Raw genomic sequence first — 15,714 nt, 5'->3', positions numbered from 1 at the left:
GAGGGTGTACTAGAACTTCATGATACAAAACATTTAGGTAAGTCCCTGGAGCCAGATAGGATATGACCAGGTTTCTACAGTGAGAAAAGAGATTGCTGTGCCTTTGGTGATGACCTTTGTGTCCTCACTGGACACAGGATTTGTACCAGAAGATTGGAGGATGGCAAATGTTATTCCTTTGATTGAGAAAGGTAATGGGGAGTTATAGACCATTCAGTCTTACTTCAGTGGTGGCAAACTGTTGGAGAGAATTAGAGACAGGATTTACGAACATTTGGTAAACATGGTCTGATTATGGATAGTCAGCCTGGCTTTGTGGGGGCAGGATGGAGAGAGAGAGATCGTGCCTAATGAGCCCGATGAAATTTTTTTTTCTCTTTTTTTTTGAATAAGTGCAAAAGCAAATTGATTAAGGTAGAATGATGGACGTGCTGTATATAGATTTTAGTAAGTTGTTTGGCAAGGTTCCGAATGGTAGGCTCATTCAGGAACACTCACAATGTGCTGGAGGAACTCAGCAGGTCAGTCAGCATCAGTTGAAAAGATTAGTCGACGTTTCGGGCCGAAACCCTTCGTCAGGACTGAAGGAAGAACTTTGGGGAGGGTTTGAAGAATGCTGGTAGTTGAAAAGAACAGTAATTTTAAAGACAAAGGGGTGGGGGAGGGGAAGCAAGGAGGTGATTGGCAGGAGAACAATGCGAAGTAGTAGAAGGAGGCGGAACTATGAGGGAGGTGATGTGAAATAGGGATAGAGGAAGGGAGGGGGAGGGAATTACCGGAAGTTGGAGAATTCTGTGTTCATACCAAGGGGCTGTAGACTACCTAGATGGTATATGAGGTGTTGCTTCTCCAACCTGAGTTTAGCTTCATTATGGCATTAGAGGAGGCCATGTATGGACATATCTGAATGGGAAGCAGAGTTGAAGTGGGTGGCTACCGGGAGATCCTGTCTGTTGTGGCAGAAGGAGTGGAGGTGCTGGACGAAGCGGTCCCCCAATTTGTGTCGGGTTTCCCCGATGTAGAGGAGGCCGCACCGGGAGCACCAGATGCAATAGATGACCCCAACAGACTCACAAGTGAAGTGTTGCCTCACCTGGAAGGACTGTTTAGGGCCCTGAATGGTGGCAAGAGAGGAGGTGTAGGGACAGGTGTAGCGCTTGCGCTTACAGGGATAAGTGCCGGGTGGGGGATCCGTGGGGATGGACGTGCGGATAAGTGAGTTGAGGAGGGATCAATCCCTGCGGAAAGGAGAGGGGTGGAGAGGGAAAGATGTGCTTAGTGGTGGGGTCCTGTTGAAGGTGGCGGAAGTTGCGAAGGATAATGTGCTGGATCCGGAGGCTGGTGGGGTGGTAGGTGAGGACAAGGGGAACTCTGTCCCTGTTGTGGTGGCGGGAAGATGGGGTGAGGGCCAAAGTGCGGGAAATGGAGGAAATGCGGGTGAAGGCATCATTGATCACTGTAGAAGGGAAACCATGATCCTTAAAGAAAGAGGACATTTGGGATGTCCTGGAACGGAAAGCCTCATCCTGGGAGCAGATGCGGCAGAGACGGAAAAACTGGGAATAGGGAACGGCATTTTTGCATGTGGCGGGGTGGGAAGAGGTATAGTCGAGGTAGTTATGAGAGTCAGTGGGCTTGTAGAAGACATCAGTGGATAGTCTCTCTCCAGAGATGGAGACCGAGACATTGAGAAAGGGGAGAGAAGTGTCAGAGATAGACCAAGTGAACTTGAGGGCTGGGTGGAAGTTTGAAGTAAAGTCGATGAAATTGACGAGCTCAGCATGGGTGCAGGAAGCAGCACCAATGTAGTCGTCAATGTACCGAAAGAAAAGTTGGGGAGCAGTACCAGAATAGGTTTGGAGCACAGACACAGAACCAGCAAAGAGGCAGGCGTAGCTGGGTGCCATGCGAGTTCCCATAGCTACACCTTTAGTCTGAAGAAAGTGGGAAGAGCCAAAAGAGAAGTTATTAAGTGTGAGAACCAGTTCCGCCAACCGGAGGAGGGTAGTGGTGGTGGGGAACTGGTGAGGTCTATTATCCAGGAAGTAGTGGAGGGCTTTGAGGCCTTCTTGATGGGGAATGGAGGTGTATAAGGATTGGGCATCCATAGTAAAAATGAAGCGGTTGGGACGGGGGAACTGGAAGTTATTGAAGAGGTGGAGGGCATGGGATGTATCGCGGCTGTAGGTGGGGAGGGACTGAACTATGGGTAACAAAATGGAGTCTAGGTAGGCAGATAGAAGTTCGGTTGGACAGGAGCAGGCAGAAACTATGGGTCTACCGGGACAGTCAGGCTTGTGTATCTTTGGGAGGAGGTAAAACCGAGCGGTACGGGGTGTGGGAATAATGAGTTTAGCAGCTGAGGATGGAAGGTCTCCGGAGTTGATAAGGGTGGTGATGGTGTGGGAGACAATGGTTTGTTGTTTTTTTGGTGGGGTCCTGTTCCAGGGGCAAGTAAGAGGAGGTGTCAGCTGCTGTTTGGCCTCAGTGAGGTAGAGGTCCATCCGCCAGACTACTATGGCACCATCTTTGTCAGCAGGTTTGATGGTGAGGTTTGGATTAGTGCGGAGAGAGTGGAGGGTAGTGCGTTCAGAGGGAGTGAGGTTGGAACAGGAGAGAGGACTGGTGAAGTTGAGACGGTTGATGTCTCGGCGACAGTTGGAGATGAAGAGATTGAGTGCAGGTAGGAGGCCTGGGCGGGGTGTCCAGGAGGAGGAGGAGGGTTGAAGACAGGAGAAGGGGTCATCAGTAGGGGGAGGGGAGTCCTTACCAAAGAAGTAAGCTCGGAGACGTAGGCGACGGAAGAAAAGTTCAATATCATGGCGGGCACGGAACTCACTGAGGTGTGGACGGAGGGGGACAAAAGTGAGGCCCTTGCTAAGGACAGAACGTTCTGCCTCAGAGAGGGGAGGATCAGAGGGGATGGTGAAGACATGGCAAGGGTTGGGGCTGGGGTTGGAGGAGGGTGAAGAGTGGGAGGTCTCAGGAGGGAGAGGGGGGGTTGGGATGTTCAGGGAGAGCGGGGTTCGGGGAGGATGAGGAATTAGAGGAATGGATGGACGATGAGGGGTAGAGGGATGTTTGGGAGTCGATGCCTCATTCAGGAAGTTAGGAGGCATGGGATCCAGGAAAATTTGGCAGAGGGTGGCTGTATGGAGCATATTCTGACTGGAGGTCAATTTGTAGATGACGTGAAGGGGTTGGTGGGTGTTGTGGATAGTGTAAAAGATTAATGTAGGGTACATTGGAACATTGATAGGTTGCAGAGCTGGGCTGAGAAGTGGTAGATGGAGTAAAATCCAGAGAAATGTGAAGTGGTACAGTATTGTGCAAAATGCTTAGCAAATATATGTAGCTAGGGTGCCCAAGATTTTTGCACAGTACTGTGTTTGTCATTGTGGAGCGGAGAACAAGTTTATGGATTTGGCAGGAAGAAAAATGCTGGTAATGATGAGGGTGGAGACTGCGGGAGGCATGTGGGAGAGGAAGGAGTGCTAGGGGTGGGGTGGGTAGGTAGCATGGGTGCAGACACATTCAGCCCTGAGATACCAGACAAGATCATTTAATTCCAAACAATTAGTTTATTGATCATTACAGAATGTCTCTCTGGTGCTTCCCTCTCGCTTCCCTTCTTTCCAACCATGATTCCTCTCTCCCTGCCTCCATTTCCATTCTGAGTCCACAATAGATGCCCATATCAAAATCAGGTTTATCATCACTCGCATGTGTCATGATTTTTTTTGTGGCAGCAGTACAGTACAATACTTAAAATTACTACAGCACTGTGCAAAAGTCTTAGGCGCCCTAGTGCGCTCTATCTAGTCATCTCCTAAGACTTTTGCTCAGTACTATATAATTTGGAAGATCAAACAAGGTTAATATCGAAATTCTTAGTAGTGTAGAAGGTTAGAGCTATCTTGGGGTCTACATACGTAGATCGCCCAAAGTTGTCATTTAAGTGGATAGGGTGGTTAAGAAGGCAATTGGTATGTTGGCCTTCATTAGTCGGGGGTTGGGGTAGAGGTCCAGGGCTGTGAGTTAATGCTGCAGCCCTATAAAACACTGGTTAGACTACACTTGGAGTATTACGTTCAGGTTTGATCACCTCATTATAGGAAGGATGTGGAAGCTTTAGAGAGAGTGCATAGGGGATTTACCAATTGCTACCTGGACTAGAGAGAATGTCTTATGAGGAACAAGCTAGGGCTTTTTCTCTTTTGGAGCAAAGGAGGATGAGAGCTGACTTGATACAAGTGTATAAGATAAGAGACATTGATAGAGTGGACAGCCAGCACCTTTTTTTCCAGGGTGGCGGTGGCTAATATGAGTGGGCATACTTTTAAGATGATTGGAGGAAAGTATGGGGGGGATGTCAGAGGTAGGTTTTGTACACAGAATGTAAGTGCATGGAATGTACTGCTGGAAATGGCATTAGGGGCATTGACTCTTAGATAGGCACATGGATGATCAGAAAAAATGAAGTACTCTGTGGGAAGGAAGTGTTAGATTGACCTTGGGGTAGATTTAAAGGTCAGCACGGCATTCTGAAAGGCCTTTACTGTGCTGTACTGCTCTATATTCATTCAGTCCTTGAACTAACTGGCACTACCCTAGTCACTAGAGTTTATGACTACTTGATCACTTGGTACTAAGGTGGACTTTGTGTAATAATTAATGTTTTGTTTGTGTTTGTTGTGAATGATATTTGTATGGTGCAATGTGCCTGTGATGCTACTGCAAGTAAGATTTTCATTGAAACTGCGCGTCTATGTACTTGTGCGTATGACAATAAACTGACTTTTTTGACTTTGAATATTGGTAGTTCTTGGGAGGCATTCTCATACCATGTTCATGACAGCCTGTTTCCATATCCTTGTAGGTAACTACACATCACGTGCTAATTCAAGTTCTTTTTGTATGCATTGAGTATTTGTGCCTCCACTACCATTTCAAGAAATGAGTTTGTGCCACAAGGCAATTATCTCCATCTTCTGCAATATGACTGTAACATTCTACCTGTTTGTTAATTTGATTTTGTTGAAGCTGTTTGGTTTTGTATTGACAGGTGCAAGAGAATAGGAACAGCCTGTTTTTCTTCCTGCTGTTTCTCAGGCTTTTCCCCATGACTCCAAACTGGTTCCTCAACATCACATCTCCCATCCTCAATGTTCCTCTCACACACTTCTTCTTCTCCATCGTTGTCGGTAAGACATGTTTCTCAACAAGTCTTTTTTTGCCTTCGTCTTAAGAGAAATTAAGAACCTATTGAGATATGTCAGTCAGATTATCAGAACTTGTACATTACTCAGTTAACTTGCAAACCGAAACCTCTACTCTATTAACTGCTTTTCCTCCCAACCTAACTGCCTTAGATACCCATCCCTTTATTACCTTGTCTCTCTTATTGTATGTTTAAGCTGAGTTTTGAATGAAGGTGCGGATCAAGAATGACAAAGGACTAGTATGATTTAAACACTTTTACTGAGTCATGTTAGTAACGGGACATGCTGGGCAACTTGGTGTAGGAGCTACATACTGGCCCTGGCAAGATGAAAAACATACACACTCAAAAGCCCATTCCACTAAGAGAGAGCCCTCCACTCATAAGAGGCCCAGTTGATTCATTGTGAGATCAATCGGCTGCATACCTTCTTGCAATCAGTCTAATACTGTTCAGTCTGTATTGTTTTATGCCTCAATCATGGGGCTGCAGCAGATAATCCCCAGCAGCAGCTTCCCATGCCAGCTTCATTAACACTTGCCATCTTGGGCCCAACATATTGATGCAATTACTGAGCTTCAGATTTCTAAACAGATAATGTACCAGCCAATGAACACTACCTCATTTCTTGTGCTTTCTTTTTGCACTACAGTTTAGTTTTATTATATATTTATTATTGTAATTTAGTTTTATAGGTATTGAACTGTGCTGCTGCTGCAAAACTACAAATTTCATGGTGCATGCCAGTGATAATAAACCCGATTCTGATTCCCTTTCACCAACAAAGAAAAGGCAGCAATGTCATGGGATTGCTCTCATCCCCAATTCCTGTCGATATTGTATGATATGATATGGGCATACAGTAGGCCGCTGCTCATTCATTGGCCTTGCCCTGCAGTGGCTGGAATTCCCTACCTCGCATTGCCTCATCACCACAAGGAATGCATCTGTCCATTGGAAAGACCTATCACTCCAACCTCAAGGCAATGAGAGTGTGTCTTTACTGAGTATCTTCATTGTACTGGGAACTCTTTGGGGAGGGGGTGATCCTTTTCTTGAGTCCTCTGGGGGAGGGAGGCTAGATTTCGTCTATCCTGGGTTCTTCTGCACACTGAGAAACAATACAGTCGTGAGCTTCACACATACTGTCTCATTACCTGGGTAATTAAAATAAAATCAACTGCTTATAAAAGCTCAGGATTTTCATTTTAAGCTTGGTAAGTTCTCATTTAGTCAGAACATAGGAGGACAAGAGGAGATTTGATAGAAGTATACAAAATTGAGTGGTATAAATAGGCTTTTACTGTTGAGGTTGGGTGAGTCTAGAGCTAGAGGTCAGGGTTAAGGGTGAAAGGGGAAATATTTAAGGGAAAGATGGGGGAACTTCTTCACTCAGAGGGCAGTGGGAGTGTGGAACAAGATGCCGGCACAAATGCTGGCTGAGATTTTGATAAGTATATGGGTGGGAGGGGTATGGAGGGCTATGGTCTGGGTGCAGGTTGATGGGACGAGGCAGAATAATAGTAGTTGTGGACTAGATGGGCCAAAGGGCCTGTTTCTGTGCTGTAGTGTTTTATTTTGGTTTCCATTGCAGTGTAGAGGTTAGCATGATGCTATTACAGCTCAAGTGCTGGAGTTTGGAGTTTGAAGTTCAATTCCAGTGCCATTTGTGAAGTGTTTGTATGTCACCCCCATGAATGTGTGGGTTTTCTCCAGGTACACTAGTCCCCTCCCACATTCCGAAGATGTACTGGTTAGTAGGTTAATTGGTCTTTGTAAATTGTCCTGTGATTTCTCCAGGGTTAAATAGGTGGGTTGCTGGGTGGTGCAGCTCATTGGTCCAGAAGAGCCTGTTCCACACTCCATCTGTAAGTAGATAAATGTCTCTATAACCACAACAAAGTTATATTCAAAAATTATTTGGTTCTTGGGAATAAAATGTAGCGATCATTTGTTTAGTAAGCATTCTTTCAATTTGTAAGATTTTAATTATGGTTTTGTTTAAACTTATTAACTTTCCGCTTTTCAGGTCTTCTTCCTTATAACTTCATCTGTGTACAGACAGGCTGCATTCTGTCTGAGATATCCTCACTGGACAACCTGTTCTCATGGTCCATCGTCATGAAACTGCTGGCCATTGCCATGGTGGCACTTATGCCTGGTGCTATAATCAAACACTGCAGCCACCACCAGCTGACTGGAAAGGTCAAAAATGGGCATTTGGACAGCAGTCGAAAAACTCGGTGACTAGTGCTAATCCTTCTGTGACTTGCAATTGTACCCTGGTATGAGTCTTAATATGAAGGAATAATCTTCCTTGAATGTAGAGTTATATTTGTACTATAGAAGCTGCTCAGAAGAACCTGAGCCATACAATTGTTCAAAAACTAAATATACACCTTTCTACAAGCCACCCATTCAAGTTAAATCCTTCTGGCCGCCATACACTGGCAGATGCCCACCATAAATCAGATAGTTGATTTCTACTAGCACAGAACACTGCACAAGTGAGGGGGTTCCTAATTTCATGTAAATTAAAATAATCTGCTGAAAAATGCAGAGATAAGGTAGGTGTTTTTATTTTAAATCTCTTAAATTCTCAGCGAGTCAGAAACATGACAACATTTTCTGAAAGTTTTGAAACTGTTTTAAGTGTATTTGTTTTGGGTAATAAATCAAATTATCAATTAGTGTGAATTAGCCTGTTTAATAAAATGTCAGGAGAGGTGATTTTTGCACAGTTTCACCCCAGACTATGTGGAGTGGTGAAGATGTAATTTGCAGAAGATGTTGCTTGTCCTTCTAAATTAGGAACAGGGCATTAGGATTACAGGAGGTAAATGGTTCCCACTCCAATGGTCATTCTGTTCTACAGTTTTATGATTAGGTGATTTCAAAATCAGGTTTATTATCACCGGCATGTGTCGTGAAATTTGTTAACTTAGCAGCAGTTCAATACAAACGTGATAATATAGAAAGAAAAATAAAGTGAATCAATTACAGTAAGTATATTTGTATATGTATATTGAAGCTTCATTTCTTTATACCTTTGACATAAAGTAGCACCACTGAGCTTCGAGGTCATGTCAGGGAATTGGTACTGCCGTAAAGGAATCTTGAATAAAAATGCAGAAATTCTGCAGATGTTGAAATGTAAAGTCATTTGGGGGGAGGGGACTCAAAAGTTCGCATGCAAATAATAGGCTACTTTTCATTTTTTTTTTTTGCACAACTTTCACAGAAAGGTTTGGATTGTGATTTCACAATTCAAGCAGAATTGGAGGTGATGTAAACCCAATGAGAATTGTCCTTATGTAAGTGAATGAGAATGGACTTTGAGGCTCTGGCTTCAAATGTACCTGTGCCCAGACAGCTCAGACAAACAAGGGTATTCTTGTCTGATAAACTTAAAATAAATAAGTGAATACCTTTATTTGTTTTAAAATCTAGTGGCCAATCCAGGGAGGAATGAACTATTCAGATTTGCAGGATTTGTGGGGAAAGATGAGACATTTGTCAGAATGTTAGGATTTGTATTTGGATCAAATCTGCTTTGTCGCAGTGGCAGTGGAAATGGGGAAGACGTGTGCTGTGGTGGAAGAATGGTAACTAGTTGAAAAGGCGTGTCTTAGTTGATAGATGACGTGGTTGTTCCTCCAGTCTCATTGGTGGTGGATAGAGGTCAGACTGGGACCGAGAATTGAAATATGTTGGAAGAGAATTAATTAGAGTCATGAACATGAGTGGAAACACCTGTGGAACAGTGAAGGTGGGGAAGGTAATGAAGCTTAGAACAGTACAGACCCAGGGCATTCCACGCACTCACCACTGTTTATATATAAGAAAGTTACCTCTGACATTCTCTCTGTACCTCCAATCACCTTATGCCCCCTTATTAGCTATTTTGGCTTTGGAAAAGTCTATGGCTATTCACTCAATCTATGCCTCTTGTTATCTTGTATAGCTCTATCAAGTCACCTGTCATCCTGCTTTGCTCCAGAAAGAAAAGCCCAAGCTTGCTCAACTTGCCCTCAAGGTCATGCTCTCTTATCCAGACAGCATCCTAGTAAATCTCCTCTGCACCCTGTCCAAAGCTTCCACATCTTTCCTCTATTGAGGTGGCCAGAACTGAACATAATATTCCAAGTTGTGGTCTAACCATGGTTTTATAGTATTGCAACATTACCTTGTGGCTTTTGAACTCAATCCCCCCTGACTAATGAAGGTTCACACGCCATATGTAATGGTGAGCATAGTGGGGAAAAAACACTGGGATAGAACATAGAACAGTATGGTATAGGATAGGCCTTTTGGCTCTTTGTCTGCACCAAACATGATGCAGTTTAACCTGCACATAATCCATATCCCTCCATTCCCTATGTGCTCTTAAATGCATCTTAAACACTGCTACCATAGCTGCTACAACTTCCCCTGGCAGTATATTTTAGATTATGAGAACACTCAGTCCTCTTATTGTCATTTAGAAATGCATGCATGCATTAAGAAATGATACAATGTTTCTCTGGAGTGATAGCACAGAAAACAGGACAAACCAAAGACTAACACTGACAGAACCACGTAATTATAACATATAGTTACAGCAGTGCAAAGCAATACCATAATTTGATGAAGAACAAAACATGGGCACGGTAAATAAAGTCTCAAAAGTCCCCGAGTCGATCGACTCCCGAGTCCCTGATAGCAGGCAGCAACAGGGAGAAACTCCCTGCCATAAACCTCCAGGCACCGTCAACTTGCCGATGCCTTGGAAGCAGCCGACCACAGCCGACACTGAGTCCGTCCATCCGAAAACTTCGAGCTTCCGACCAGCCTCTCCGATACAGCCTCCCGAGCGCCTTCGACCTCGCCCCGGCTGCTGAAACACGCAAAGCTGAGGATTTCGGGGCCTCCTGCTCTGGAGATTCTGGTTACCATACAGTAGCAGCGGCAGCGAAGCGGGCATTTCAGAAGTTTCCAGATGTTCCTCTGTACTCTCACGTCCATCTCTCCATCATATCAGAATTGTGCATGGTCCCCTACTTCACAAATAACAGACATCATCACCGAAGTGGCCGCACACACTGCCGTCGCTCTGCCATCTTCTCCAAGTTCACCAGCCTCTGTTAAATTAAGAAAGAATAAAACTTACTTTTAATATGCTTTAAACTTTTCCCCTCTCATCTTAAATCTACACCATCTAGTATCTGACATTTGCACCCTTGGGGAAATGACTGACCATCTACCCACTCTGTGCCTCTCATAATTTTGTATATTTCGATCAGGTTACTCCTCAGCCTTTGATGCTCCAGTTTGTCTAACCTATCTTTCCAGCTAATACTCTCCAGATTGAGCAACATCCTAGTGAACCTCTTCTGCAGCCTCCCCAAAGCATCTATATACTTCCTGTAATGTGACAACCAGAATACTCCAAAGGTGGTCTAAATAAAGTTTTATACAGCTGCAATGTGACTTTCTAGCTTTTGTGACTGATAGCCCAACTGATGAAAGCAAGCACGTAATACATGTTCAGGGAGCCTTATGTTAATATTTGTTTATTTCTGGTATTTATTTACACTTTAGAGATACAGCACAAAATAGGCCCTTTGAGCCGTACCGCCCAGCATTCCCTGATTTAACCCTAGCCAAATCACAGGACAGTTTATAATGACCAATTAACCTACTAACTGGTACATCTTCGTATTCTGGGAGGATGCCAGAGCAGCTGGAGAAAGCCTACACATCCCCCCCGCCACTGATAGCCTCCAATGCTAGAGGACTCCAGCACTTTACATATTTATCAGAGGAATTTGACTTCTTTGTATGGCAGGTCAACTGTCTAATGCTGTTCAGTTTACTTTCCAGTTGAATTCAACACTTTGTGTTAGGGTCTTCAGAAATGAGTTGGACAAGTTCGGATCACTGAACAAGTATGCAGGCTCTCAACATCCATTGCTTTGCTTCCTGTTTATTTCAGTATTTTAACTGAATTAATTGGACATTCTGATTGCATTTTTCCCCAGAAACCCTTTTGATGTAGAAGGTGGTGATTCACAGTGTCTGAGCCCCCTCACCGGGGGTCCCATTCTCCTGTTATCCATTGCAATGGAGCAGCGGGGGATCTTACTGTACATTAGGAGGGCATAGTGTTCGTATTTCATTTGTCCTGGTTGAGAGGAGAGGCCTGCTCCGTTAAATAAATATAACTTTTATACAATCTTCGACCATAAGGCACAGGAGTGGGATTAGGCCATTCAGCCCATCTAGTCTTCTCAGCCATTCCATCATGGCTGATTTATTATCCCACTCAAACCCATCCTCCCCGTAACCTTTGGTACCTTTACTAATCAAGATCTCTGCCTTAAATATACCCAGTGACTTGTTTTCCATAGCCATCTGTGGCAGTGAATTCCATGGAATTGCCATCCTCCGGCTAAAGAAATTCCGCTTCCTCTCTGTTCTAAAGGGACATCCTTACATTTTGAGTCTGTGCCCTTTCATCCTAGACTCCTCCACTATAGGAAACATCCTCTCCCTATCCACTTTATCTAGGCCTTTCAATATTCAGTATGTGATCCCCCTTGTTCTTCAAAATTTTGCGAGTACAGCCCCAGAGACATCAAACGCTCCTCATATGTTAAGTCTTTCATTCCTGGGATCAGGCTCGTGAACTTCCTCTCAGTCTGTGCCGCATTTTATAGTACCTTTACCAGTAATCTTGCATCTCCTGGATGTTATTGGATCTTTAGTGCTTTAAAATGCACCTTCCTTTGCAGTAGATGAATGGCCCCCAGTGCCATAAATCAAATGGTTATACTGTTGTGGAGGATCAGATCCTGCAAGGGGACTCATGCCAGTCTCCTGACACAATGGCAAAAGACTACCTGAGCCAACCAATGACAAGCTCCAGTTTCAAGGGCATATGGCTTACTTTGCAGTCAGCTGCCTCCGTTTTTGAAAATAAAGTTAGAATTGCCTGTTAACTATGGAAGTGCAGTGACCCTTTTTGTCCTCTGTTGAGTGGCAGTGCATTGTAGATTGCTTTCAGCTGTGCACAGAGTATAGTGGTGTGGCACTGGTATCGGAGAGCTGTAGCTAGAATTTGTTCCCATGATTGCTCATCTTTGTATTCAACTGCTAAGGTGCTTCAGAAGCTTTATTTAATGTAGTGCCTTTCATTCTTAATGTATTGTCTGCCAACAGATTGGTTAGTGGCAAACGTTGTCTAGAGCCCCCGTGAATTGTATTACAAATTTATTCAATGTGCTGCATTTCATGTGAAGGATGACGTAATGAAATGTCAGTACTGCATCAGAATAAAAATTACAATCACTGCTTGATGGTCTTGAAATTTTATGTTGATATTTTTTAAAGCTCATATTTCAAGCATCTTGCTAAAGGTATGAATGGCTTAGTGGTTGGCAATGCCAACTATCTATTGAGAATATGTTTCTTGGCCCTGGTTTTGCCTTGGTCTTGTGTAATTGACATATTGTTTAGTATTTGAAGTTAATTATGGAGTGTGTATAAAACAAAGGCACTGCTTCTGTATGCTGAAAGTAAACTGTGTGTACTTCTCTACACGTACCTTAGAGAAGATGAGCAATCTTTGAATCCTGATGCAGTGTTCTAATGTGACAAAAGTAAGTTGTTTGAAGGCTGATCATTTGCACGTGAACTTTCTTGTAATTACTGTCCAGTGGAAGACTGTGTGCTCTTCGGCACGAAGTAAGACCAATACAAGAGCAGCACTCTGTAAAGATAGAGCACAGCCTGTTCTACATAGCCGCCCTTGCCTGCAACACCACTGTCTTCACTTCAGCTTAGCACCTGTAAGATCTACAGTATTCCATATGAAAGTGCTGTGGCAATAAGTTCTTTAATGCATTAGCTTATGTGGAAACAGTTAAATGTTTGAATGTGCAAGCACTCTGACTGCAGACTGGCTGGATGCAAATATGGAAGGTTTAAGGGCAGTGTGGTGTGTACACGGACATGCCTATACATCTGTCTGGCATACAAAATGGGGTCCTGCCATCAACAAATCCAGTAAAGCTACGAACTTCAGGTTGAGGCTGCAATATAACTCGTATTTATTGTGCCTGAGGGTGGGCAGTGGTGATTTAATACACTATTATTGAGGTGCGAGTGGATTTTAATATATTTTTAAATGGATTTCTCTCAGATTTCTAAACGTTTTTGCTGTTGTAAAGATTTTATAAACCAAGCAAGTCAGCCTTGCTTTATATATTGTGAATGGTATTTTCTATGAAGATTGTAGATACATCTCAGCATCTCCATAAGACTTTGACTTTACCAAAGGAGTGTTTACATTGCATGTTTTATTTACATCAATTGCATTTCATTTTCTCCACTGTAAGTGGACTGGATCTGTGATTTAAATGTCATCTGACTTGTTTAAAAAATGAGTCATACTTTGAAATAATAAAATATTTAAATATTCACCTGTGTTCCTGGTTTCACAAGTGTAAATTGGTCAAGAGGTTTGCGCTGTGCTAGATTCATATGGTGAGCCAGCTTTGTGCAATTTCACAGGTATAGATTAGTTCCCTCTACACGCAGTGGCCAAACAGATATAAAACTGCCATCATTCAACAATCCACTGTTTGCAGTAGAAATAATGTCTGTGTGCAGTTGCTACTTTGTGACACCAACCAGAAAAGACGTAGTCTTATTACAATTATTTTGAAGTTTGATGGCCACTGGGCTTAGATCCGGGACTCTGGAATACTGTATGTCCATTGGATCTACTTCATTCTGGTCTGTCAAGTTGTTGTCCTGTTTCAATGAGTTGTATGCACATAGACCATAAAGCCATAAAACATGCAATCAGATTTTGGCCCTTCCTAGCTCCCATAAATGTGATTGTGTGTAGTCCAAGGTATTCAGGTTGCAGACAGAGTATATTCTGTTTGGCAGAAAATCTGGTCTGCAGTGTTCAAGCCATTTGAAAGCATGTGGCTAGAAGTTCCCTTGGTTTTAACACATCAGTAGTGACTAGCCACTGTCTATACAGTGCTACAGAGCCACTCTTCCCAGTGAAGGGGATGATGCCTGAATAAGGATAGCAGTGTGGGTGTGGGAGTAGCATTTGTGAGGGCATTCACCTCTGCAGTGAGTGCACACAAGCATTCTAGAAGAGCAGGATTTGGAAATCAAGAAAATCCCAGAAGTTGGGAAATTTGAAATAAACACTAATATGGAGAATCCTAAAGCCTTTGTGGTGGTGGTATCTGTTAGTCCCGCGAGACCATGGATCTGCGCCTGAAGTGTCCTCTCCAGGGTGCAGGCCTGGGCAAGGTTGTATGGAAGACTGGCAGTTGCCCATGCAGCAAGTCTCCCCTCTCCACACCACCAATGTTGTCCAAGGGAAGGGCAAGGGCCGATACAGCTTGGCACCAATGTCATTGCAGGAGTTGCCAGAACAAGGTTGAAGGCAATGTCAGACTGCCTTAGGGACCCTAGCTCTGGATTTGCCCTCAGGGTTTACTCCCGAAGCCTTTCCCCATGAGTGGGTATGGCTGCAAGGCAGCGGAGGTTTGAAATCAAAGCCTTTATATGAATATTAAAAGCAAAAAGATAGTTAAGGAACCAGAGGTGTAATCAGTGTGTAGAAACACAGGATATGAGTGACATGCTAAATGAATACCTGTCATTGGTATTCACCAGGAAGGATGTGGAGTCTGGGGAGTTGAGAAAGAAGTACACTGATATTCCGAAAAATCTGCATGCCAGGAAAGAAGAAACACTAGAAATACTGAATTGATTAGGGTGGGTAAATCCCCAGGGCAAGATGGGATCTATTTCATAAGACAACGAAGACAATTTGGGCCATTTGGCCCATTGGGTCTGCTCCATTCCATTATGACTGATTTATTATCCCCCTCAACCCTATTCTCCTGCCTTCTCCCCATAACCTTTTGATACCCTTATTAATCAAGAGCCTATCAACCCTCACTTTAAATATATGCAATGACTCAGCCTCCACAGCTGTCCGTGGTAATGAATTCCACAGGTTCACCACCTTCTGGCTAAAGAAATTACTCTTCACCTCTGTTCTAAAGGGATATCCTTGTAGTCTGAGGATGGTCCTCTGGTCCTAGGCTTCCCCACTATAGGAATCTTTCTCTCCACTCTATCTTGGTTGTTATAATGCCTTATAAAACCTGAACATTACATCCTTGCTTTTATATTCTAGTCCTCTTGAAATGAATACTAACATTCCATTTGCCTTCCTTACCACTGATTCAACCTGCAAGTTATCTTTTAAAGAATCCTGCATGACGACTCCCAAGTCCTTTGCACCTCTGATTTCTTAATTTGCTCCTCATGTAGAAAATCATCTACACCTTTATTCCTTCTATCAAAGTACATGACATACACTTCCCTACAGCATTCTATCTGTTACTACTTTGCCCATTTTCCTAATCAAAGTCCTTCTGCTGAACCCTTGCTTCCTCAAATTGACACGCTCT

The 15,714-nt window shown here is 43.5% G+C and overlaps 1 protein-coding gene across 1 annotated transcript in view; it reads left to right on the top strand.

Annotated features, from left to right (window-relative positions):
- Positions 1 to 13,681, top strand: part of LOC140199334 (transmembrane protein 41A-like) — a 29,041-nt gene extending 15,360 nt beyond the window's left edge. The window contains exons 4-5 of the mRNA XM_072261196.1: positions 5,066 to 5,204; positions 7,251 to 13,681. Coding sequence (XP_072117297.1) covers positions 5,066 to 5,204; positions 7,251 to 7,468 — 357 coding nt within the window. The 3' untranslated portion in view covers positions 7,469 to 13,681. The remainder of the gene's footprint in view (positions 1 to 5,065; positions 5,205 to 7,250) is intronic.
- The last annotated feature ends 2,033 nt before the right edge of the window (positions 13,682 to 15,714 follow it).

Source organism: Mobula birostris, chromosome 6, assembly GCF_030028105.1.
Source record: "Mobula birostris isolate sMobBir1 chromosome 6, sMobBir1.hap1, whole genome shotgun sequence".
In the NCBI taxonomy this organism is placed as follows: Eukaryota; Metazoa; Chordata; class Chondrichthyes; order Myliobatiformes; family Myliobatidae; genus Mobula; species Mobula birostris.
Note: the sequence above shows the minus strand (reverse complement) of the source record. Positions and strands in the feature narration are given on the sequence as shown.